The sequence below is a fragment of the Eriocheir sinensis genome, chromosome 16 (genome assembly GCF_024679095.1).
Source record: "Eriocheir sinensis breed Jianghai 21 chromosome 16, ASM2467909v1, whole genome shotgun sequence".
NCBI classification, from domain to species: domain Eukaryota; kingdom Metazoa; phylum Arthropoda; class Malacostraca; order Decapoda; family Varunidae; genus Eriocheir; species Eriocheir sinensis.
In genome coordinates, this window is record NC_066524.1 from 2,767,312 (window position 1) to 2,792,274 (window position 24,963).

At 43.7% G+C, this 24,963-nt stretch overlaps 2 protein-coding genes across 2 annotated transcripts in view; both read left to right on the forward strand.

Moving 5' to 3' along the window:
- The window catches only part of LOC126999139 (protocadherin Fat 1-like), a 62,896-nt gene extending 38,407 nt beyond the window's left edge, over positions 1–24,489 (forward strand). Inside the window, exons 2-11 of the mRNA XM_050861468.1 lie at positions 9,868–10,011; positions 10,194–10,405; positions 10,507–10,688; positions 12,207–12,230; positions 18,512–18,723; positions 18,949–19,162; positions 19,756–19,950; positions 22,022–22,159; positions 24,045–24,185; positions 24,455–24,489. Coding sequence (XP_050717425.1) covers positions 9,868–10,011; positions 10,194–10,405; positions 10,507–10,688; positions 12,207–12,230; positions 18,512–18,723; positions 18,949–19,162; positions 19,756–19,950; positions 22,022–22,159; positions 24,045–24,185; positions 24,455–24,489 — 1,497 coding nt within the window. The remainder of the gene's footprint in view (positions 1–9,867; positions 10,012–10,193; positions 10,406–10,506; positions 10,689–12,206; positions 12,231–18,511; positions 18,724–18,948; positions 19,163–19,755; positions 19,951–22,021; positions 22,160–24,044; positions 24,186–24,454) is intronic.
- LOC126999183 (fat-like cadherin-related tumor suppressor homolog) overlaps positions 22,138–24,963 on the forward strand; it is a 42,336-nt gene continuing 39,510 nt past the window's right edge. Inside the window, exons 1-2 of the mRNA XM_050861513.1 lie at positions 22,138–22,159; positions 24,022–24,185. The gene's annotated coding sequence lies outside the window, so the exon portion shown is untranslated. The remainder of the gene's footprint in view (positions 22,160–24,021; positions 24,186–24,963) is intronic.

Here is a 24,963-nt window from a genome sequence, read left to right on the forward strand (position 1 = left end):
CCTAAAGGGATGTTCTGGACGGCCCACAAAGGACGCGACCCCTCGTAAGGATGGATCAGGGCAGCTTACCTGTGGGTTCTCAGGTAACGCTGCTGCTGTGTGTGTACCTGTGTGTGTGTGTGTGTGTGTGTGTGTGTGTGTGTGTGTGGTCATGCAAGTCAACAACCCTCCCACTCGCTTTTTGTCTGCCTACCTGTCTGTGTCTGTCTGTCTTTCTTTCTAGCTCTCTTTCTCTCCCCCCTTTCCTACTCTCTGTGTTTGCCTGTCTGTCTCTCTAGTCTCTTTCTTTCCCCTCCCAACGTGTCTGTGTTTGTCTGCCTGTCTTTCTAACTCTCTTTTTCTGCCCTTCCACTGTCTATGTTTGTCTGTCTTTCTAACTCTCTTCAACCCCCCCCCCCCCCCATCGCACACACAAGCACACACACTCACACACATTTGTTAAGCCCCTGCGACAAAGGAGTATCCGTGTCCAGATCCTTCAAGCCTAAGGAGAACGCACGACCATGCCGGCGAGTTGCTTGTGTTTCGTGGTGTGGAATAACTGGCTGGCTTGCTGGCGTGGTGTGGCTTGACCTGCATTGGTGTGGCGTAGTGTAGTGTAGGTGTGGATGAGTGGCTGGCTTTTGGTGACTGTGACTGTGTGATGGCGTGTGTGGGGGGGGGAGGGGGTTGTGTATTGGTATTATGTTGTATTGCATGGAGTTGACGTGGTGTGGCGTGGTGTGACATGGTATGGGTGGGTGGCTGAGTGGTTGGGATTTGATGACCTTGTTTTGTGAGTTGCGTTCATGTGTGAGTGTGAGTGCGTGTGTGTGGGTTTGGGTATCGGTATTGTGTTGACTGATGGTGTTAAGTGGTGGTGGTGGTGGAGTGGCGTGAAGTGTGTCGTAACTTCACACGTATCGCACCTTCCATTGTTTGCTCGTGAGGAATTGATTGGGTGTGCAATGCGAAGAAGGGATAAAGTGCTTTTCCGGCTTTTGCGTTTGTTTGTGTGCATTTGTGCGTGTGTTTGCTTTGTTGGGGAAAGTAGGTTATAGTGTGTTATAAAGGCAAAGTGAATTGTGTTCATTAATTTGTTTGACAGATTTATTAGTGAATGAGGGGGAGGGAGGGAGGAGAAAGGGAGTCCATTTAATAGTGTCAATGGCTATTATCAAAGTAGTAGTAGTCGTAGTAGTAGAAGTAGTAGTAGTAGTAGCAAATATAAAAGCAGTTGTCTTAAAGTTGCAGTAGTGGTAGTGGTAGCAGTAGTGATATCAGTAGTAGCAATAGCAGTAGAAGTAGCAAAACCAATAAAACTACGTAGTCTATTTATTCGCTTACTAGTGTTAGCTTTACCTCCTCCAGTATAATCTAGTGTGCAGCTAATAGCATAAAGTTGATGGAGTGGCCTTTGTAGTGTGGAGTGGAGCCTGGAGTGCAGCAGCGTGCATTAGCGTATGTTTTATGAGTGGACTTGAGTGCCGTGTGTCTGGCTCCAGGAATACGCGGCGACGCTCTTTTTTAATCTCGCGAGGACAAAACTCACCTTTGGTACACTTACGCTCCTGTCTGAAATTAGTTCTTCCACTCATTCTTTCTCTTTTTCTCTCGCTCTTCCTCTCTCTCACTCTAATACACACCCTCCCTCTCTCCTACACACTCCCGACACCTGGTTTAAAGCCGCACCGAATCGCATATTTGACAGATTCGTCCTAATACTGCCTTCAACTCTTCCCTTCAAAGCGCCATCGGAATAAGCTTTCAAACGCCTTCTCCTCCTCGCTCGCCTCGCCCTCCTACCGAGCGATGACACTAACACACTACATCCTCGTTTGAAAGGTCGACACCCAGTAACTCAAATAGAAGTGGGTCAGGGTCACGGCTGAAGGGGGAGGAAGGGGATTAAGCAAGGTGGGCGGGGGAGGGAGGAGAGAGCGATGGACTTGTTTATATCTCAGGTGAGGAAGAAGAGCGAGGGAAGTTAAAGGGAAGGGAGAGAACAGTAGGTGTGATTGGATTGGACGTGAAAAAAAGTGAGTCGTAGATTTCGTACTTTTGTAGTGAACATTTTGCCTCTGTGTTGTAGTAGTAGTAGTAGCAATAATAAATACAGTTGTCTTGCAATACGAAAGAACATTTAATTAAAAGCTACAAATCAAGATATATAATTTTTTTTTTTACCGTTTCTCTTGGCTACCCTTTCCTCCGCTTCCTACACTCCCTATTCTGTACTCACCTCCTCCTCTTTCTCCTCCTTCTCCTCCTCCTCCTCTCTCTCTCCATTTCCTCCTTCCATCCTCATTTATTTTTCACCTGTTTTCCGTGTCACCTTTCTCTTCGTCCTATGCATCCTATTCCATTTATATTCCTCCTCTCCTCCACCTGTTCCTGCTCTTGCTCACGCCCTGGTTCCTCTCCCCGCCTACTCCTCCTCCTCCACATCCTCTTCCTCCTCCTCCTCCTCCTCTCCCTCACCTGCCAGCCACCGCCGCCCACCTCACCGCTGTTCCATCACGGCCGCCTGACGCTGCATGTCCGTCTGAGTGATAACCAGCTGCTCTTTTTCATAGTAATGCTGTTTTTCGATTATGTTTTCCCGTCTGAATATCTGATGGAGTTTTGCAGCCCAAGAGAGAGAGAGAGAGAGAGAGAGAGAGAGAGAGAGAGAGAGAGAGAGAGAGAGAGAGAGAGGGTGAGAGAGAGAGAGAGAGAGAGAGAGAGAGAGAGAGAGAGTGAGAGAGAGAGAGAGAGAGAGAGAGAGAGAGAGAGAGAGAGAGAGAGAGAGAGAGAGAGAGAGAGAGAGAGAGAGAGAGAGAGAGAGAGAGAGAGAGAGAGAGAGAGAGAGAGAGAGAGAGAGAGAGAGAGAGAGAGAGAGAGAGAGAGAGAGAGAGAGAGAGAGAGAGAGAGAGAGAGAGAGAGAGAGAGAGAGAGAGAGAGAGAGAGAGTTTACTGCCTGTCTGTCCTGTCACGGTAAGACGGGCCGTTTTTTGCTTTCCCTTTCTAACAGTTGCCTCGCGGTCCGCATTTTTATTTGGTTCGCCTCGCTCGCTTCATTACTATTCCGTTCCATGTTGTATACGTGTCTGTTCGTCTGGTTTCTCGATTTTTTTTCTACCTTTCATGGTGTAATTTTTGCATTTTTATTTTACTCCGTCATTTTCAAAGCTTTTTGTCATTTTATTTTCTTATCTTCTAGTTTCCTATTGTCTTTGTTCTCTATTTCGGTCCGATTTTTATTGTTTTCATCACTCATCGTTTCATTTTCATCATTTTGGCATTTAAAATTTTGTTTTTAGATGATAAGTATAGTTTCATCGACTCTTCGTACGTGCGTCTGCTCTTCTATTATGAAACAGAGTAGATCACCAGAGCTAAGCGTCGTTCGGTGCTGCCTTTGCTGGTTATGACTGTGAGCCTCAGCCACGCAGCGCAGCAGTCTCAAAAACAATTAGAGAGAATTGTAAGATCCATATTACTGCCATCCATAGAATATTTGTAGCTTATGAACCTCACAGAAGTCTCAGAAACAAGTAGATAATATTTTAAGGTTCATGTTATTGCCATCCATATAGTCTTTGTTGAGGAAAGGGTTATTGTGTTGGTAGATAAACAGATGGAGAGGTAGATAGATAAATAGATAGACATATAGGTAGATAGAGTGACAGACTGAAAAAGAGATAACGATGGAGATTAGGGTGAACATTACGATTAAACGCACACTTAAAAAGCCGATTATTATGAGCGGCACATGAGCTCAGGAAGCAAAAAACACCTCTCCGGTCCACCGCCGCGCCGAGCTCCACCTCTTGCTCTTATTTTTCTTGGCTCCTCTTTTATCTTGTATGCTCTCGTGAATTAATAAATTACCCGAACTTTTTCTCTTGCGTTTCACTTCGTCACTTTTCACGGCTGCGTTCTCTGCCTCGCCTCCTCTCCTTCCCTCCTTTGTGCTTTATTATGTTGGTGATTTTTAGGTAAAATTATTTTCTCTCACATTTCCACATTTAATGAGACTAATTTTTGCTTCATGTCAAGCTTACCTCAGGGCACCTGTCAACACCTTTGCTGATATAAATTAGGAAACTGACAGTCGGGACAGGTAACAGCCGAAAAGTTGACTGGGAAAATGGATAGAGAAATTAGACAGATGGTGTCATACGTCCGATGCAAATACATTTATACGGTTGTTACGTTTTGAAAGGCTAACATTTCAAACAGGTCGCCACATTTTACAACAAAGAGTAATTAGTAGCGATTCTGACCCGTGATTCATTTCCGCACGCGCGCGCATGTGTGTGTGTGTGTGTGTGTGTGTGTGGGTGTGTGCATTAACGTATGATATAGTTTCATAACGTCAGTAAAAATGTGCTGGTGGAGGTTGCTACACACACACACACACACACACACACACACACACACACACACACACACACACACACGTCGTCAATTGCATCACCGTGATCATAATCATTAGCAGCAGCAGCGGGCACAAAGGGAGGGGTCGGAAGGGACGAACAATGGAACACACTATATCACAAATTCAATTACAAGTCAAATTATGAAAGATAAATTTAATTATGAGCTTAGAAAATGTAGTCGTATGAAATTATAAACTAAATTACTCGGCGGATTTTAGATGAAAAGACGTAGATGAAATTGTTAATGTAAAGATAACCATTTTGTTATGTATCAGATCACGAGTTAATCACCATAAAGCTCACTTTTGCATGTCGTTTCCCACATTTTCAAAGCTTGCATGGTAGACTTAGGCAATCCCACCTCTCCACCCGAAACTGACCTCCGTTTCGGCCATTTTTTACTTTTACAGGAGCAGTGTTTAGCTGGCGTTCTTTCATTTGTTTTTGCCCTTGAGCTACTTTATGTGCTGTAAAATAAAAATAAAAGATATAAAAAGAATGTACATTGTTACTTCCGAGGAGCCAAAGCACTTCTCCTGTTGCCAGACTGTTTGCAGTTCGTCTAGTTTCTCGATTTTTTTTTTTTACCTTTCATGGTGTAATTTTTGTGTATTTTTACTTTTCTCCATCATTTTCAAAGCATTTCATCATTTTATTTGCTTATCTTTTAGTTTCCTATTGTCTTTGTTCTCTATTTCCGTCCATTTTTTTTCATCACTATCATCGTTTCATTTTCATCATTTTGGTATTTAGAATTTCGTTTTTAGATGATAAGTATAATTTCATAGACTCTTCGTACTTGGGTATGCGTATTTACATTGTTACTTCCGAGGAGCCAAAGCACTTCTGTTGCCAGACTGTTTGCATCTCTTCGTGCCAGGCGCCTCAGGGAGTGACCTTTCAGTTATCTGTTCCACCAATACTGCGAGGGCGAAAGCTTAACAGGAACACGGTGACCTGCATTACCACTTCCTGAATCGTGCAACCCCCGCATGTGTATGTTCCTTCTCTGCACGGATATGTGGCGCCAACTCTTCCCTTCTTTGTATTTCTCCCCTTCTCTGATATGTGGTACAGATGTGTGGCGCCAACTCTTCCCTTCTCTGTATTTCTTCCCTTCTCTGCATTTCCCTTCTCTGTACGGATATGTGGCGCCAACTCTCTGTATTTCTTCCCTTCTCTGATATGTGGTACGGATGTGTGGCGCCAACTCTTCCCTTCTCTGTGTTTCACTTCTCTGTACGGATATGTGGCGCCAACTCTTCCCTTCTCTGTACGGGTATGTGGCGCCCACTCATCAAGGGGTCAGGTTAGGTTAGGTTCGGGTTTAGGTGGAGTCACTATAAGAAATTTTGAGTGGGAATCTCGATGGGAGTATTTTCCAGAACGTCCCGTGGCTAGTTTCGCTGCTTCAGAGGAACGTGTTCACTCAGGGACCACACACCCGTAGAGAAATTGAGAATATACACCCTTCCCCTCCTCCATCTCCTTGTTTTCCTTCCCTCTTCGTCCTTCTCTTCTTCTTCCTCCTCCTCCTCCTCCTCCTCTTCCAACTGAAACATTCCCTTTGCCGCTCATCTTATGTTGCTTTTATTTTTTCATCAGTTTTTATCATTACATGAATATATTCTTTCGTTATATTTACTACAAGCATTACTATTGATAATCATAAGGACTGTAACAATATAATCAATAATAATGGTTCTACTAATAAAGAAAACATTATCATCATCATATAAAACATAAGAACATAAGAACGCAAGAGTCTGCAAGAGGCCGGTAGGCCTGTACGAGGCAGCTCCTTTGACCCTAAGCTCCCGTGTATCTAACCCCACCTAATATCGCTGTCCATGAATTTATCTAGTCTATTTTTGAATGTGACAATTGTATTGGCACTCACCACATGACTGCTAAGCCTATTCCACTCATCCACCACCCTGTTAGTAAACCAATTTTTGCCTATGTCCCTGTTGAATCTGAATTTATCCAGTTTAAACCCGTTACTTCGTGTCCTACCCGGTTCTCTTACCAACAAAATCTTATGAATGTCTCCCTTATTAAAGCCCTTCATCCATTTATAAACCTCGATCATGTCTCCACGCACCCTTCGCCTTTCTAGAGAATGCAAGTTTAACTGTTTGAGCCTTTCCTCGTATGGCAAGTTTCTCAACCCCTGAATCATCTTAGTCATCCTCCTCTGCACCGATTCTAACATTTTGATATCCATTCTATAGTAGGGTGACCAGAAATGAACCGCATAGTCAAGATGAGGTCTAACTAATGCTAAATATAGTTTGAGGAAGACTTCGGGGCTTCTGTTGCTTACGCTCCTTGAAATAAATACCAGTACCCTATTAGCTCGATTTCTAGCTTGAATGCATTGTGCCCTTGGACGGAGATCAGAGCTCTCTTAGACCCCTTAATCCCTCTCGCAGCCAGACCTACTTATTTGAGTGTCATTTAAGCTATAGTTATGTGATTGGTTGTTCCTAACTACACTCAGAATACTGCACTTCCCTACATTGAACTCCATCTGCCATTTATCCGCCCAGTCATATAATCTGTTGAGTTCACCTTGGAGAATACTAGCGTCCTGATCCGACTCAATTACTCTACCGATCTTGGTATCATCTGCAAATTTACTAACATCACTACTAATTCCTGTATCTAAGTCATTGATATAAATAATAAACAAAAGTGGACCTAATACCGAACCTTGTGGGACCCCACCCGTACCACCTCCCCAGTCAGATCTTTTACCATTGATTTGCACTCTTGCTTCCTATTGCTAAGCCACGCCTTGACCCAGTTCAAAACTTTACCCTCTACTCCGTGAGCCTGTAATTTAAGCAACAGTCGTTGGTGAGGAACTTTGTCAAACGCTTTACTAAAATCAAGATAGATTACATCATAATTTTCATTTCTGTCAACCGCCTCAAATACTTTATTGTAGAAGGACAAGAGATTGGTGAGGCATGACCTACCTTTTGTGAACCCATGCTGCGAGTCGTGAATTAAGCTATGTTTCTCTAAATGCTCCCGAATGTTCCTGGCTATTATGGACTCCAGCATCTTCCCTATAACCGATGTTAAGCTAATTGGGCGATAGTTTGAAGCAACTGACCTGTCCCCCTTTTTAAAAATCGGCGTCACATTAGCTACTTTCCATAGGCTCGGCACATAGCCAGTATTTACCGACATCTTAAAGATGTCGGTTAGTGGGTCACTGATTACATCACCTAACTCCTTTAATACCCTCGGAAATATCCCGTCAGGACCTGGCGACTTGTATACATAACTAAATACATAACTAAAATAACATTAAAACTCACTGACCTACAAACTAACAAAAAATGTGCTGACACCACGTTTAAGAGACACCCAAATGAGCCCAGACACACAAACGAACTGTCAGGTAAAGAAAGTAGTACCGGTGAATGGCGATCCTGTCCTCCCACTGTTCCTGTCGTACTCTACTCGTATATTTTCCTTTCTGAATCGCTCCACTTTTCCTCGAGTTTCTTCGCCGAGTTCTCTTTGAAGCGCTTCGTGTGTATACATTCATAGCTACCCTTCATTACCATCCCTTTTCTCTCTCCTCCCTCCGCGCTCCCCTTTTTTTCTGATGTCCTCACACGCTGTAACGCTTTTTCCGGCGCCTCCTCACTCCCTTTCATCGCCCTCCCTCGGTGTGTTTGCCCTTCTCGCACTCTAATCCTCTTTATTGTATTCTCTTCCACCCCTTCCTCATTATTATCTCATTTTCTTGATGTTTTATCCCGTGTTTTCTCTCCCCGCCCAACACGAATATGTTCTCAAAGAGGCGTCGATTTGCGCATGTGCCAGCACGTACACACACACACACACACACACACACAACCCCCCACCCATTCTCTCTCTCTCTCTCTCTCTCTCTCTCTCTCTCTCTCTCTCTCTCTCTCTCTCTCTCTCTCTCTCTCTCTCTCTCTCTCTCTCTCTCTCTCATCACCCATTAGCCTGTATTTTGCATTTGTTTGCTTCCCATCATGTTTGTTTGGCGTTGCGTCACTCTTGTCACTAGTGACTAAATATTTGATGTTAACCTTTAATTACCGAGTATGTTTGTTTGTTTGATCATATGTGTGTGTGTGTGTGTGTGTGTGTGTGTGTGTGTGTGTGTGTGTGTGTGTGTGTGTGTGTGTGTTTGTGTGTTTCTAATTATTTTTTTATGATATTGAACCTGTCCCTGTATGAAGCGCGACAGTTATTATATTCTGAGTCCTTTTAATCGAGTTCTGCTGCTGAGTATGTAGAATTTAAGTTTTCAACACATTTTATAATATTTATTTGCTAAGTTTCCTCTTAAAGCAACTTTTATTTTTCAATCTTTTGGTGAAGGATGTAGCGAAAGTTGATAAACATTTTTGTCGGGAAATTATGTTCCATTCAAATTTTTCAATAGTAATTTTTGTATTATAGCTTGCATTGCTTAATAATTTTACATCTAGTATTTTAATATTTACCAGTGTCCTGTGGGGGTAGTGTGTTTCTTTCTATTGTTGCTAGTGTTTCCGTGTGCAATGCCGTGAAGTGTTGCGTCCCTGTGATGGTGACGGAGTGTGTTGTCACAAGCTGTTTGTGTTTCCGCCGAGAGTCCTAGAATTGTGTCGGCACTGACATGCCTCCCTTTCGTCGTGCTCAGACCAAAGGCTAGTTATTCTACACCTTGTCGATATTTTTAGCCGCCTAACAGATGCGTGCCGTAGGGCGGTGACTGACATTTTTGTGTAAGCTCTGTGTTATCATTTACATTTGCCTCAGCATCTGCTGTACCTGCTGCTACCTCTGCTGTAGCCGCTGCTGCAGTTGGTGTTGGTGCTGCTTTTGCTTGCTTTGCGTAATGTTAAGAGGAAATATTGTTGAGCAAATAACTGTAATTGTTATGACCAGTCGTAGACAGAACAAAGTGCCTGGCAGAGAATCGTCGGCAGGGGTAAGACAAGGGAGGAAGAGGTCGTTAGCAGGAAGAGGAGGATGAGCAGAAATGAAGGGAAGGAAGGAAGGAGAGGAAGGGTCGTTAGAGGGACTAGAAGGAAGGGAGTGGTCGTCAGGGAGGATGGAAGCAGCGGGTGATGGGTTGAGAAGGGCAGGTGAAGGTATAGGATGCTGCAAGGCTAAAAGAGGATGGTAGTTTGAACGGGGAAAAGAAAATATAGGTTAGACTTAATAGCCAATTATATTGTACTAAGCCAAAAGACAACCCAAGGACAAAAAAAAAAAATGCAACATGCTCCTCCGATAAACAAAAACAGAAAGATCCAAAGACAACGATCGTTATCATCGAGGAAATCATATGTCGGGTTCATATTAAGAAGTTTTATATTGTTGAGGATGTGATGAAAGGATAATCAGTACTTAAACTGCTATGCCTAATCGTCTATTCTACATACTCCTAAATCATGACTCATGAGATCTTGAGAAAGAGGACATTGAGGGTACAGTAAACGTGGCCCATGTGCTGGTCCACGTGGCGGTGATGGACGTGAATGACAACGAGCCGGTGTTCCTCAACCAGCCCTTCCACGCCCTGGTGTCCACCGTGTCTCCGCGCAGCCACGTGGTCACTAAGGTGAGCATAAGAGCCCAAGCAGATATTTTTTGTCAGACACATGCCGGGCATAACTTGTGCTCTCCATAAAGTAGTAGGTTCCTCCATGATCAAGCTGTGAACCTTTGCAGTGACTCCCAAAGTTATGTAATTGTTGATTATGAGATGGTCCTATTACCAAGCCCTTTCCCTTGTGTCTCCAGGTGCAGGCAATAGACGCTGACTCTGGGGAGTTCGGAAGTGTCCGCTACGAGCTGGTGCGAGGCAGCGGTGAGCTCTTCGCCGTGAATAAGAAAACGGGTGAAATTTCCCTGAAGCAGACCCTGATGGCGGCCGACAAGACCTACAGCCTCACCGTTGCTGCCTACGACGGGGGAAAGCCTCCCCTCAGCTCACAGGCCCATGTCCTCATAAGGTGAGTCACACAGCCAGGACCACCTTGCCTTGGGTCAGGCCTGTTAGCCTCAGGGTTGTTCTTGTGTTGAAGATGTTAACCTGCCCGTCACGGATCCCCAGGATGGTGTCTTCTGAAGGGCCAATGTTCACCGCCGCACGGTACGAGGTAGCCGTGCCAGAGAACGCCGCCAAGGGTACGCCCGTTGTAAGGGTGGAGGCCGCCAGCCCTTCCGGGGAGCCCATCATGTACACCATTGTGGCCGGCAACACTGAGGAGCTGTTCGGCCTCGACTATTCCACAGGTGGGGGCACCATGGCAGGCAGCAGCAAGGCCTTTAGTGGCAGTGGCTCACCTTGCCCAGAGCACGCCAGTATTAGTGATGACACATGCCTTGTTGATCTTAGAGTTACACCACCACTGAAATCTTACTAACACATGAGCTTGAGAGGTGTTTAGGTAAGGTGAGAGGCAGAGGGAGGCCCGGCGTGCCAGCCGTCCAGAGTGAGAACTGTTGGACACTTGCTAACTCTTATAAATCATAGTTGTTCCACCATACCTTGGAGCACTTCATTGTGATTGGCCTTAACATGAGTGTCAATGAGTAGTGCAACCAGTAACACGAGTTTCAGCTGCTAATAACTGTGACCTGCAAAATTATCTGCCACTGACAGAAGCTTTCTTCCTCCTCCATGGGGAAGGACAAACTTGATTGCTGCTTGTTTTGTTGTTGTTGTTTTTTGTTTATGTTTATTTTCATGTGGGGACCGTACTACTGCCACATATTCCAACCTGATCAGCTTAGTTTCTTCATCATCTCTTAGTCTGTGTAGTGAAATGCCAGTCCAGTGTTTTCAGCTGCTCCCAAAGCTGTCTCTCGTTAATGTGCCTTTCAGGTGACAGGGGGCTTCGTGGTGCAGTGGTTAGCACACTCGGCTCACAACCGAGAGAGCCCGGGTTCGATTCCCGGGCGGCGTGGAAAAATTTGGGCGGCTTTTCCGATAACCTACGCCCCTGTCCACCTTGCAGTGAATGGGTACCAGGTATTAATCGGGGGTTGTGTTCCGTCTCCTGGGATCTGTTCCCTTCTCATTTAATTCCTTCCCCTTCTGTCTCTCTCCGGCTTATGACTACAGATGTTGCGCCGACTAAACGAAACTTTCCAAACTTTCTTTCAGATGACAAATTATTCCATGCCTTTCATCCTCCTTTTTTTATTGTCAGTTCTCATTGAGTAATCCCATGGCAGCCTTTCAGTACAGTCACCCATTTCCAATAACTTCATTAAATTTCACCGTCTACTCCTGGTTCCTCTGATAAATCCTGTCATGATCACCCTGCGGACTCTTACAATCCTCAGCTTCCATTGATTTTGTGATCTTTGTATCATCGCAAACAGGCTTGTATATCTGCCCACCCCTTCCACCATGTCCTTAACACAATGGGTGCCAGCACTGTGCCCTGGGAAACTCCACTTATTCCTTCCCTCCACCCTGACATATTGTCGTAGATTACTTTCCTCATCTGTCGGTCTCTCAGAAAGTCTTTTGTCTACTCTGCTATTCTCCCTGTCAGTCCTTATATATTCTCCAGCTTTCATATTAGTCTTGTGGTAGTATTTTGTCTAATGCCTCGTCCAGATCTAAGTACACACAAACCACCCAACCCAACTGCCTCCCTCCTGTAACATGTCCGTTACCCTTGCATCTTCCCTTCACCCACCTGCTTGTCCTTACTCATACATCATGAAAAAAAAATGTATCTCTTTGTCATCCCTGAACCTCCGTACTTTGCTTCATGAAAGGTTTATCTGCTTTCCCAGGTGGCAATGCAGTGGATCTTGAATGTAAGTATTTGTTTTATCTTCCCGTTTTGTCCTACTTGTTCAGTGTAAATATTTATGATGAAGCTTTCCTCCCGGGCACTGTGACAGCTCTGAGTCGTGTGCCAGGGGCGGAGCACAGGCCTATGCTTAAAGGGCCTGAGGTGGATGGTTGAGGTGGATGGATTTAATTTTTCTTTGTACATAATTTTCAGAAATTACTGCACGAGAAGCCTTATAAAGCATGACCGCGTATTTCTGGAGCAATAGTTAAACACCAATATGTAGATAATTTAAGGAACAGAAAAAAATTGTCATCAGTAGGAGGAAAATTTGATAATAACCAAATAAAAGGTGAGAGAGAGAGAGAGAGAGAGAGAGAGAGAGAGAGAGAGAGAGAGAGAGAGAGAGAGAGAGAGAGAGAGAGATTTACATAGAAAATCAGACCAATATTAGACCCCATGGTCCAGACTTGTGGTCTGTCCTTAAACCAAAGTGAATTTACATTAAACAGAATAATCAAAAACGTTGCATTTCTACTCTAGTTGATATTAAGTTGAAGGAAGTGACGGTCGAGCTTATTTTTGAAGGAGTCAATCGTGTTACACTGGACCACTGACGGTGGAAGCTTATTCCATTCTCGCACTACAACGTTGGTGAAGAAAAATTTGGTGCAGTCTGAATTTACTTGTCTACATCTGAGTTTTACGCCATTGTTCCTCGTGCGCAAAGTGTCATCGATCATAAACAATGTTGATCTGTCTACATTCGTGAAACCATTAAGTATTTTAAAACATTCGATCAGTTTTCCTCGGAGGCGACGTTTCTCAAGAGAGAACATGTTAAGGGTAGAAAGCCTTTCTTCGTAGGATTTGTTGCGCAAGGAAGGGCTCATTTTCGTTGCCCGACGCTGAACACCTTCTAATTTAGCAATATCCTTTGCATGGTGGGGAGACCAAAACTGTCCCGCATATTCCAGGTCTGACTAAACTGTTGTAGAGCGGGAGTATTACATCTTTATTCTTGAATACAAAGTTTCTTTTAATGAAGCCCAACATTCTGTTCGCTTTATTTGCTGCATCGATGCATTGCTGTGAGAATTTGAGGTTTGACGCGATTTTGACCCCAAGTCTTTGACGCATTGAACGCTTTTGAGTTTAACGCCGCGCATTTCGTATTCGAACTTCTTATTCCTCGTTCCAACTTGAAGGACCTGGCACTTGTCTACGTTAAAGGGCATCTCCCATCTATCCGACCAAGCTGAAATTTTGTGCAAATCCTCTTGGAGGCTTTGCCTGTCTTCGTCAGTGAGAACCGAGTTGCCAATCTTTGTGTCGTCTGCAAATTTACTAATGCGGTTATTGAGTCCAACATCCACGTCGTTGATGTAAATAATGAAGAGCACTGGGCCAAGGACCGAGCCCTGAGGGACGCCACTAGTGACAGGCGCCCACTCTGAGTTAAATCCGTCGATCACTACTCTTTGTTGTCTGTTGCTCAACCAATTCGCGATCCATTGGTTTACTTGACCGTCAATACCTATTTGCTTTAATTTGTAAAGTAATTTATGATGCGGGACTTTATCAAACGCTTTCTGGAAATCAAGATAGACTACGTCCAGTGATTTGGTTACGTCATAAACAGTGAAGAGGTCGTTATAAAAGGTTAATAGGTTTGATAGGCAGGATCTTTTGTTTCGGAAGCCATGTTGTGAGTCCCCAATCAATGAGTGGCTTTCAAGGTAATTCACAATTTGGTCTCTAATTATGCCCTCAAGTAGCTTACCTACAACCGAAGTTAGACTAATGGGCCTGTAATTACCTGGTACTTTTTTGTCTCCTTTCTTGAAAATCGGTGTCACGTTAGCCTTTTTCCAATCTGAAGGTACGATGCCTTGTCGCAAGGACATATTGAATACGGTTGTGAGGGAGGAGAGTATTTCGCTCTTTGTTTCTTTCAGCAGAGTTGGATATACTTTGTCAGGTCCAGGACTTTTATTTGTTTTAAGTGAATGGAGAGCTTTAAGGACTTCATCGGTTGTTATTTCAAAATTAGGCAATGCATGCTCGAGATTTACAATAGTACTGGTGTTGGTGGTAGCGAGAGGAAGACTGTTAGTATTAAACACCGAGGAAAAGTAATTGTTTAAGAGGTTTGCAATGTGTTGGCTGTCAGTCACTAGTGCACCGTCGCTGTTTGTTAAAGGTCCAATACCACTATTGATAGCCTTTCTGTTGTTTATGTAACTGAAGAAAGATTTCGGATTATTTTTACAGTTGGCTGCAATATTTTCTTCGTATCTACGCTTTGCCTGACCTACTAGTCTTTTTACTCGTCGCCTGGCATCATTATAAAGTCTAATGTTTTCGGGCGTGCTTTGTTCTTTCTTTAACCTGTAAAACAATTTTCTCTCATTGACTGATTGTTTAATTTCGCTATTAAACCACGGTGGGCTTTATTAGTGTTAATTCGCTTCTCGCACAAGGGGACGAATGTGTTCTGCTGAGTGAGTAAGTGATTTTTAAGGCTTAGCCAGGCTTCCTCTACGTTGCCGTCATCTGATAGTTGTATTTCTGTTAGTTTTGTCTACGATTTCAGTTAGCTCTTTTGAAATTGGGCACCTTTACTTTATTTTCAGTCACTGATGATTGAGCTTTAATGTCGACGCGCACTAATTTATGATCGCAAGAACCGAGGTGTTCTCCTACCGTGACACTACTGACTAGGTTATCTTGGGTTGTTATAACAAGGTCGAGTATATTATTTTGTCGAGTTGGCTCAGAAACCATTTGGCTTAGATAATTTTCTTCTAGAAATTCGATCATTCTATGTGACTCGCCTTCTGTACCTGACAGTGTCGCCCAGTCGATATGGGGAGGTTAAAGTCTCCTAATATCAGTGAGTCGCTGTTATTAAGTGACTGCCTTAAGACGCTGTACATTTCAAGGTCGTCATCGAGTGATTGCCCGGGAGGTCTGTAGGTGACAGATATATTTAAGTTGACTTTTGCAATGTTTACACGCACGCACAAATGTTCAACGTTACTGTTTCCCGGTGTTTTGTCAGTGGGTTGCAAATAGCTTTTGACATAAAGGGCGACGCCACCGCCTCTACGGTTTACACGATCTTTGTTGAAGAGTCTGTAGCCATCTATGTTGTATTCGGAACTTAAATCAATATTTGTGGTGTCGATAAATGTTTCGGTTATAGCAATTATGTCAAAATTTTCTGTTAAAGCAAGACATCTCAGTTCATCAAATTTGTTTCTTAGGCTACGCGCATTGAAACTAAGGATTTTTAAGTTATCTAGAGGCTTGGTAATAGAGGTGGTGGTACTTGCGGGATCACGGTTACGGGTTTGTTGTGATGCTCGGCGTCTATTTACACGGGCGGGGTGGAGGGACGTGGCCGTGACTCGTTTTTTGTTCGGATGACACGCACTGCTTCGTTGAGGAGCCTTCCGAGTCTGATGGAGAGAGAGATTCCTTTCATGCTACACATTTGTGCTTCATCATTGCCTTGTAATATCAGTGATTATGATTAATTTAGATGCAGTGTGTGTCCTAAACATGCCTGATCATGTTCCTGGTTGATGTGTTCCCGCCATGAAGTGCAAACCCTTGCAATCAGAAACTCCTTTGCTTGCACGCCTGTGTTTCGGGCAGCCAGACGCTTGTTTGCCGCACACAGCGTTTGCTCCCACCCACCCTGCTTTTATATACACACACACATATATATATATATATATATATATATATATATATATATATATATATATATATATATATATATATATATATATATATATATATATATATATATATATATATATATATATATATATATAAAACAAGATGCAGAAATTATAGTTTCCAATCCCTCCATGTAATGCCTTCTGCCACCAAGTGCCTTGATGCCACCGAACAGTGTGTTATTGACGACTTTGCACTACATGACCATATATATATATATATATATATATATATATATATATATATATATATATATATATATATATATATATATATATATATATATATATATCTATATATATATATATATATATATATATATATATATATATATATATATATAACCTCGGTTTACGAGTTTAATTCGTTCCGAATATTGTTCACACACCGAAACGCTCGTAAACCAAAACAAATTTCCCATTGAATTAATGTAAATCCTAATGCGTCCTATATCTCAAAAAAATTATTTATATAATCATTTTACATGTTATTTTTAACAGAATTAAGTAATTTTTCTAAAAAAAATAGCAATGATAAATAATATAAAACACAAATCAACGTATTACGGTTGTTACGCAGACTCCCGCAACCGCTAGCTACGCTCGAGGTGTAGGCTTCGCACCGAGGTTTAGCAGCCGCAGTTACCCGATTATCGAGGCACCGGAACTACGTTCGACCACCCAAAGTCACTTATATTAAGTCAAGTCATACGCAGCTTTGTGGGAGGAGACACGGCAGAGGCGTGGCTTATGCGTGACGCTGCTTGGTGCCAAACCAGAGAATGTAGAATATAGGATTTAGAGAAAACGAAGGAAGGCGGACTAATTTAAATCAAACACTTCAACATGCCCCCCGCCCCCCTCACACCCCACACCACCGTTTGTAGGCATTGGATTTACAGTCACGCATAGCATAATAAAAAGGCATATATTTTCATCAGTGACTTGCCTGAACGCGCGGTGAAAGAAGGCAAACATGCACATCCAAAGTGCATACCCGGCCGCAATTTTAGTCACTCGTGAACTGGCGGGTATTTGGAATCAAGTGACGTCATCCCGCTGCTCCGCCCCAAACCGCCCCTGCGCGTACTGGTCGCAGTTTTGAAGGTAGATTGACTTGACATGTTGTAAGTGACTTTGCGACCACCAACGTGAAGCTAACCCGACGTATCGTCCGAGATGGAGTGTGAACGGGAGTCTGTCACATCCAGGAGGGCATGCAATATGCCGAGGCTCGCCCTCCGTTCCTGTTGCGAGCATAGTAGCCACCGTTCCTGTTTTCTTCGCAGCACCGTGCCTTTTAGCCATCTTTCTGGGGGACATTGTTAAAGCACAAAGAACTCACACTGTAGTGCTGAAAACACACTGTAGTGCTGAAAACATGACACGAGCGCACGGATGCTATTTCTACGAGTTTACAACGCGGAGTGAGACTAGAGCCGTCATCTGGCGGTCAGGAATTATCCTAGACTAGAGCGCAGACCTCCGTCCTTGGGCTCAATGCATTCAGGCTAAAAATCGGACCAACAGAGTACTGGGTTTCATCTCAAGGAGCGTAAGCAATAGGAGCGCTGAAGTCATCCTCAAACTTTACTTAGCACTAGTTAGACCTCATCTCGATTATGCAGCTCAGTTCTGGTCCCCCTACTATAGAATGGATATCAAGATGTTAGAATCTGTACAGAGGAGGATGACAAAGATGATTCAGGGGGTGAGAAACTTGCCTTATGAAGACAGGCTGAAGCATTTAAATCTACACTCTCTAGAAAGGCGAAGGTTGCGAGGAGACTTGATCGAAGTCTATAAATGGATGAAGGGCTTTAATAAAGGGGATGTCAATAAGATTTTGATAGTAAAAGAGCCAAGGTAGGACGCGTGGCAATGGTTTTAAGTTAGACAAATTCAGATTCAACAAAGACATAAGCAAGAATTGGTTCACTAATAGAGTGGTGGACGAATGGAACAGGCTTGGGAGCCATGTTGTGGGTGCCAATACCATAGATACGTTCAAGAAGAGGTTAGATAAAGGAATGGATGGTGAGGTAAGGTGGGGTTGAGTGTACAGGAGCTGCCTTGTATAGGCCAACCAGCCTCTTGCAGACTCCTTACGTTCTTATGTTCTTATGCACTCTGGACACATTATTGAACCATTAACACTTTGACATGACATTTAAAGAATGTCTGCCAGTTTTGTTGATCATAAGTACATGAAGTGGTTGCTGCCTTCTGTTTCCCCGCTTGCCTTGACAACTTATCACTAGAAAACATGTACAGAGACATTTCTCATGATGTTCATAAGATGTGTGTGTGTGTGTGTGTGTGTGTGTGTGTGTGTGTGTGTGTGTGTGTGTGTGTGTGTTTGCATCATCCATTATCCCTGCAAACACATTTTTTCATTTTTCCCTCCATGCACTTGCATGAACCTTGTTATATAAAACAGTTTTTATATGGTACTGGTGAGGTGTTTAGTCTGAGTATGTTGGCATTACTGGTCCAGCACTGCTTCCCTCACTGGTCTTAGCACACAAAGGTAATGGTGTCGCCCTGTGTCCAGGCGTCGTCCAGACCACTGCCCTGCTGGACTACGAGGCCTCCGCCAGCCACAACCTGACGGTGCGGGCGCGGGACCCCTTCACCGGGGGCCACACGGACACCCACGTCACAGTCGCAGTCACGGACGTCAATGACAACCCGCCGGAGTTCAGCCGTTCCGTATTCAAGGGAGACGTGTCGGAGGCTGCATCACCGGGCCACGTGGTGCTGCAGGTAAATTACTTCAGCAAATATTACAGGTTTTTCCACTTTTTTTAATATGAAAATTTGACCATAAACTCTTTTATAAATATTGATTCCCATTCACTACCTAGTAACATTTCATTGTTAATCAATCAAAAATGGATCTTATGCATAAGTTTGATAAGCTGATCGAAAAATCAAAAGTTTGAATTCTTTTTGCATTGTCAAGACACCTTCACCCTCTGCCTTGTACAGGTCTCGGCAAGTGACGTGGACACGGGGCCGGGCGGTTCAGTGCGCTACTCGTGTGTCATGGAGTGTGGCAGCTTTGAGGTGCGTGCCCTGGACGGTGCCGTCACGCTCACCAAGGAGCTGGATGCAGAGACTGAGGCTCAACACGTGCTGACTGTGCTGGCCACGGACTCAGGCATACCCCAGCTCTCCTCCACCGCCACAGTGGTTATTGACGGTAAATTACATGTAGACAGTAAACACTTATATAGCCAGATTAATTGGGCCAAAGGCAAGTTGTATGCATGAAGTTTCCATATGCTTGAGGTACTGAACGTTATGGCTGACAAAGAAGGTATATTCCCGCACCAGCTGGTTTTTAGAGTGGGTTCTCAACCTCGGAATGCATCCAGACGGTAAATTAAGTAATAGAAAAAATATGAATATAGAAAACCACTTTTTCGATTATAAATATTTGATTAAAATCCTGCCAACTCTGGGCAGGACACGCATGTAGGAGGGGGCAGAACAAGTGGACAAAAGTAACTACAGTATATCTAGGGTCATATTCTTAAACATTTTAGCACCCAAGCGCTCATATTTGACTAGGCTTGCATAGGAGTTGTGGTTATTTCCATGGGTAGTTTTATGACCCCGATAATAGTTTGACCCTTTTTCTGTACCTCGAACCTGAAAAAACACTCCTAGGAAACCGACTAAGCTCCATTTTGGCCTTTGGAAATAGTTGATGTGAGGGATGGAAGCGTCAGACCACACCGACCCTATAGTCGTGTTTTGTTAAGCCTGGCCAGATGTTTTCTTTGCCTACAGTTGTGGACTTCAACGACAACCCTCCAGCGTGGCGCCAGGACAGCTACTCCTGCCGCGTGTCGGCCGAGGCCCAGCCCGGCCATGTGGTCACCTCGGTGTCTGCCACTGACCCAGACGCTGGTCAGGTCACGCCGCTCAGTTATGCCATTCACTCGGGAGACGGAGACGCCATCTTCAAAATGGATCAGCTGACTGGTAAGGTTCATGTACACGTATAGATGACTAGACTTAAACCTTCAACAATGGCCATCGTTTATTTAATCAAACCCGGCTCGGTCCGCACAGACGGCCATCATTCATTTAATCAGACTCTTTCGCGCCACTAATTTGAATGTTTAGTAGGAGGAGAGAAACAAAGGAAAATAAACGAAGGAAAAGCCAGGAGGATGGCGGGCATGATCATGAACGCAGGCAGCAGGACTATTAATAAATACGAGGTAGGCAGGAGTATGTGGAAGGGGATAGCGGTGCCATACTGCCTGTACGGGTCAGAAATAACAGAGCACAGGGAGGGTGACCTGGCAAGATTAGAAAAGGTGCAGAACACCATGGCCAGATGGGGACTGGGTGCTCCTAGATGCACAGCCGTAGAGGCCTTAAGGGGAGAAATGGGATGGAGTACATTTAAGGAGAGAATTATAAAGGGCAAGATGGGATTTATGAAGAAAATCGAAGGACTAAGTGAAGAAAGATGGGTAAAAAAGGTGATAACAGAGGACAGAACAACATCCTCATGGAAAAAAGAAATAGCTAGATGGAAGAGGAGAGAAAATCTTGAAAATGAGTGGAACAGAATGAGGGTTAAGGACATCAAGAAATGCATTGCCACCAATGGCCTGGAAAAATGGCAAGCAGGAGCAGCAGAAAAGTCGACTTTAAAATGGTACAAGAGAAAACAAAAGCCTGAAAGAGAAAATTGGTACCGGGGAGACTGGGGGAGTAAGCTGCTGTTCAAGGCAAGGTCTGGAACTCTAGAAGTAAAGGGGAGAAGCAGAGACGAGCAGGACCAAAACTGTAGCTTGTGTATAGGGGAAAAGGAAACAATAGAGCACCTGATAGTGGCCTGTGACAGGTATGAAGAGGAGAGGCAAAGGCTATTGGCTTCAGTAGTGGAAATTATTGGGGAAGAGGAGTGGCATAGCAGATTGGAGGAGGAAGACGGAGGAGTAAGTACCGTGTTAGGACTATATGGCAGTAAGGAGGAAGCAGTGAAATTAATACCTCACACAAAAATTTTCTTGGCATGTGTTTGGGAAAAAAGATCTGAGCAGTAAAAGTGGAGTGAAAAGTGTACTAGTGGAAAATAGCAAAGCACATAGGCAAATAAATCTGGAAAAAAAAAGGAGAGAAAACCTAAGTTTCAGGATGAAGTGCTTAAGAAAGTGATGTATACTGAAAAGAAAAGTGTGTAGAAGTGAAAAAGAAGAAAAGAGGAACGAAAGAAGGAGGACCTAAGAAGCGATACAAAGCGGAACAGGTCAAAAGAAGAAGAAGAAGAAGATCAAATTTGGCGGGTTCTGTGACTTGCCGAGGTGTCTGCCAGCATAATTATCTGACCCTCGTAGATTTGAAATAAGATCATTAGTCCTCACTGAGCAGCCCTGGAACCGTAAGATAAGAAAACACTGGGAAACACAGGACAGGATAGAGAGTGAAGATCATTCTGAGTACAAGGATAACAGTGACGAAAACATTGTGAGTAGTGATAGGCAGGCCCAAGGAGATATAGAACGTATACAGTCTCTTTGGGCAGGCCGTTGCCCGCTCGTCGACATACTTGTACTTAATTGCACTATAAGATGTAAATAGATAAAAAATAGTGAAAGCATGCAGTAGTGAGAGGGACCTAGAGAGTGATGGTGTTATTTCATTATCTGTGCTGCACTCTAGCCCAGCAAGTGCTCCAGCGTGACTATTACACAACGTGTCGCAATTTGGATTTCACCGCTGCCTTCAGGGAGTTAAGACGCTTCATACAATGTGAATAAACAACAACAAAATAGCAGCTGTTTTTACCCGTATCCAGGGACCATTTAGTGAAAACAATACCCGTCGTTTAAGGGTTAAGGAAGCTTGAAGTTTGGAGGAAAAATTTTAGACATTTTGAGGGATACGTGTTGGAAAGAAAACCTGTTGTTTTGATGAAGGGTTGAAGGCACGATTGTTTGCTCCTGCAGTGACCAGAGTGGTGCAGGAAGAGGAGATGGAATGTGTTGGCTTGAGAATGGTGAATTTTAACTATTGAAAGGTGGATCTTTTTCCCCAGGTGTGTTGACGGTGACGGCCCCACACAAGCTCAAGGACGTGGCCTCCCTCACCCTGAACCTGTCTGTGGTGACGGAGGGGTGCACGGCCTTCACCGGCCTGCACGTCTCGGGCTGGCCTCCAACCACCACGCGCCGAGGTAACCTTTAGTATGGTCTTTGGGTACAAATGCTGTGATGGCCGTGTTTAAGGCTGTGATGGCCGTGTTTTAAGGCTGTGGATACGTGTTTTAAAAGGCTGATGGCTGTGTAAGGCTGTGATGGCCGTGTTTAAGGCTGTGATGGCCGTGTTTAAATATGATGTTGGGAAGAGTGCTATGTGATGGCCGTGTTTAAGGCTGTGATGGCAGTTTTTGAGGCTGTGATGGCAATTTATGAAGCCGCTAACATTAACGTCATCTTTTTTACGATATATGAGACAGTCAAAAAGGTCAACCGAAAGTCTTTTATCTTAAGGTTTTCACACCAGTCAGTTGGCATGAAAGCATTGATAAAGGACAGCAAGGGAAATATCACTGTGGCAGAGACCAAAGAGGTTGAAAACACTCAATTATCTTAACCCCTTGACTGCGGATTTCCTACCAGAAGACATCACCAAGCTACAGGAATGGAACAAAAAGTGGCTGATACAATTCAATGAAGAAAAATGTAAAGTCATGCATCTTGGGAGGGGATATCCAGCATACCAATACCACATGGGAACACTCCACTATCCACCACAGAGGCAGAGAAAGACCTGGGACTGTATGTTACCAGGCTGCCAGTGAAGGCCAAATCCGTGCCAATCTCAGCGGACGGGTTAAGGTTATCACACCAGTCAGTCAGCATGAAAACAATTATAAAAGACACAGAGAAATATCAATATGGCATCCTTTAAAGAGTCAATGCAGTCAGTTACATTTGAAAACTGTTACCTTTAAATTTTCACAAGAGCAGTCAACATGAAAACAGTAATAAAAGATAGCAATGGGTATACTTCTTCTCAGTGTGGCAGATTTTAAGGAGGCCCAAGACAGTCAGCTATCTTCAAGTTTTCATATTGTTCTCTCCCACCATCTCCCCTTGTAAGGCACTGATAGGTAGACAGCATGTAGTATAATAAGCAACGCCAGCAAAGCCCTCAAGTAGCCCAGTCAGCTACAAACACCCAGACCTTACCTAGGCATTATAGCAGGAAATGAGCACTATCTTTGTAACATACTACAACATCGCAATGCCTATCATATATCCTACCAAACAGTGCCATACAACCTCACTGTATTTTTATCCTCCTCAGGTTTAATTGCACTCTCTGCAAAGCTTACATGGCAGAAAACTCTTCTCAACCTTCTCATCAACCATTGGAACACACTACATTGCACTAGCTACCACACATCCTACCAAGCAGTGCCATACAACCTCACTGTCTGTTTATATTCCTCAGATTTAATCGCATTCTACGAAGCTTACCTGGAGGAAAACTCTTCTCCTCAACCTTCTTATCGACCATTGGAACACACTACATTGCACTACCTACCACACATCCTACCAAGCAGTGCCGTACAACCTCAGTGTCTGTTTATACTCCTCAGGTTTAATCGCACTCTTTACAAGTCTTACATGGCGGAAAACTCTTCTCCTCAACCTCCTCATCAACCATTGGAACACACTACATCGCACTGCCTACCACACATCCTACCAAGCAGTGCCGTACAACCTCAGTGTCCGTATATCCTCCTCGGGTTTAATCACACTATGAAGACTACATGGAGAAAAACTCTTCTCCTCAACCTTCTCATCAACCATATGAACACACTTCATCGCACTACCTTTTACACATCCTATCTAGCGATCCCATACAACTTCAGTGTCTGTTAATGCTCCTTGGGTTTAATCACACTCTTTAAGATGCCTACATGGAGGAAAACTCTTCTCATCAACCTTCTCATCAACCATTGGAACACACTACATTGCACTAGCTATCATACATCATACAACCTCAGTGTCTGTTTATATTCCTCAGGTTTAATCGCACTCTATATGAAGCTTACGTGGAGGAAAATTCATCTCCTGGCCAGCTAGTCATCAACCTGGTGGCCACGGACCTTGATGCCTGGGACCTGGGCAAGCTGCAGTACACCATCCTGCACCAGACTTCAGAGGGAGCCTTCACCGTGGACAAAGAAGGTAGAGAGAGACATTGGTATTCTTAGACAATTTCATTTCTCACATCAACTATTTCCTAAAGGTCAAAGAGGGGATCAATCAGGTTCTAATGAGTGTTTCTTTAGGTTCATGGTACAGAAGAAGGGTCAAACTAACACCGGGGTCTTAAAACTACCCCTGGAAATGCGCAAAACTCCTACGAAAGCCTTGTCAAATATGTGAACTTGGGAGACAAAATGTTTAGTAATACGGCCCTTTGAATTTGCTCGTACTATACTTTTGAATTTTAGGTTCCTGCAGTAAGAGATTTCATTTGAAGGTTTGATGTATGAATGTTGTTGTTCATAGTATTAGTAGGAGTAGTCGTAGGAGAAGTAGTAGTAGTCATAGTAGTAACAGTAATGGTAGCAATAAAAGGTTAAGGAGATAAAAAAAAAAAAAAAAAGGAAAATATGCTGCTCTTCCAGTCATATTTTATTGAAGTTTTCCGTGAGACAGCATTACAATAGCTTGTATATTTACCTACATTTTAAACCTCAAGGAACCACATCACTAGAGCATACTGTTGTGAGGCTTTGAATGAAAGATACCCTAAACTTACCCTAACCTAACAAAATGCCGACGATTACCAAACAATTACCATATGTCTTGACTCGGAAAAATCACATATGCGTCCTTACTAATGAGACTCTATGTAACCCGAAATTGGCCTCTCTTTTGGCCACTCTTTACTTTTATCTTTTTTTTTTTAGGAGCAGCATTTAGCAGGCTTTTTTGCTACACTTTTCTTCTATGCCCT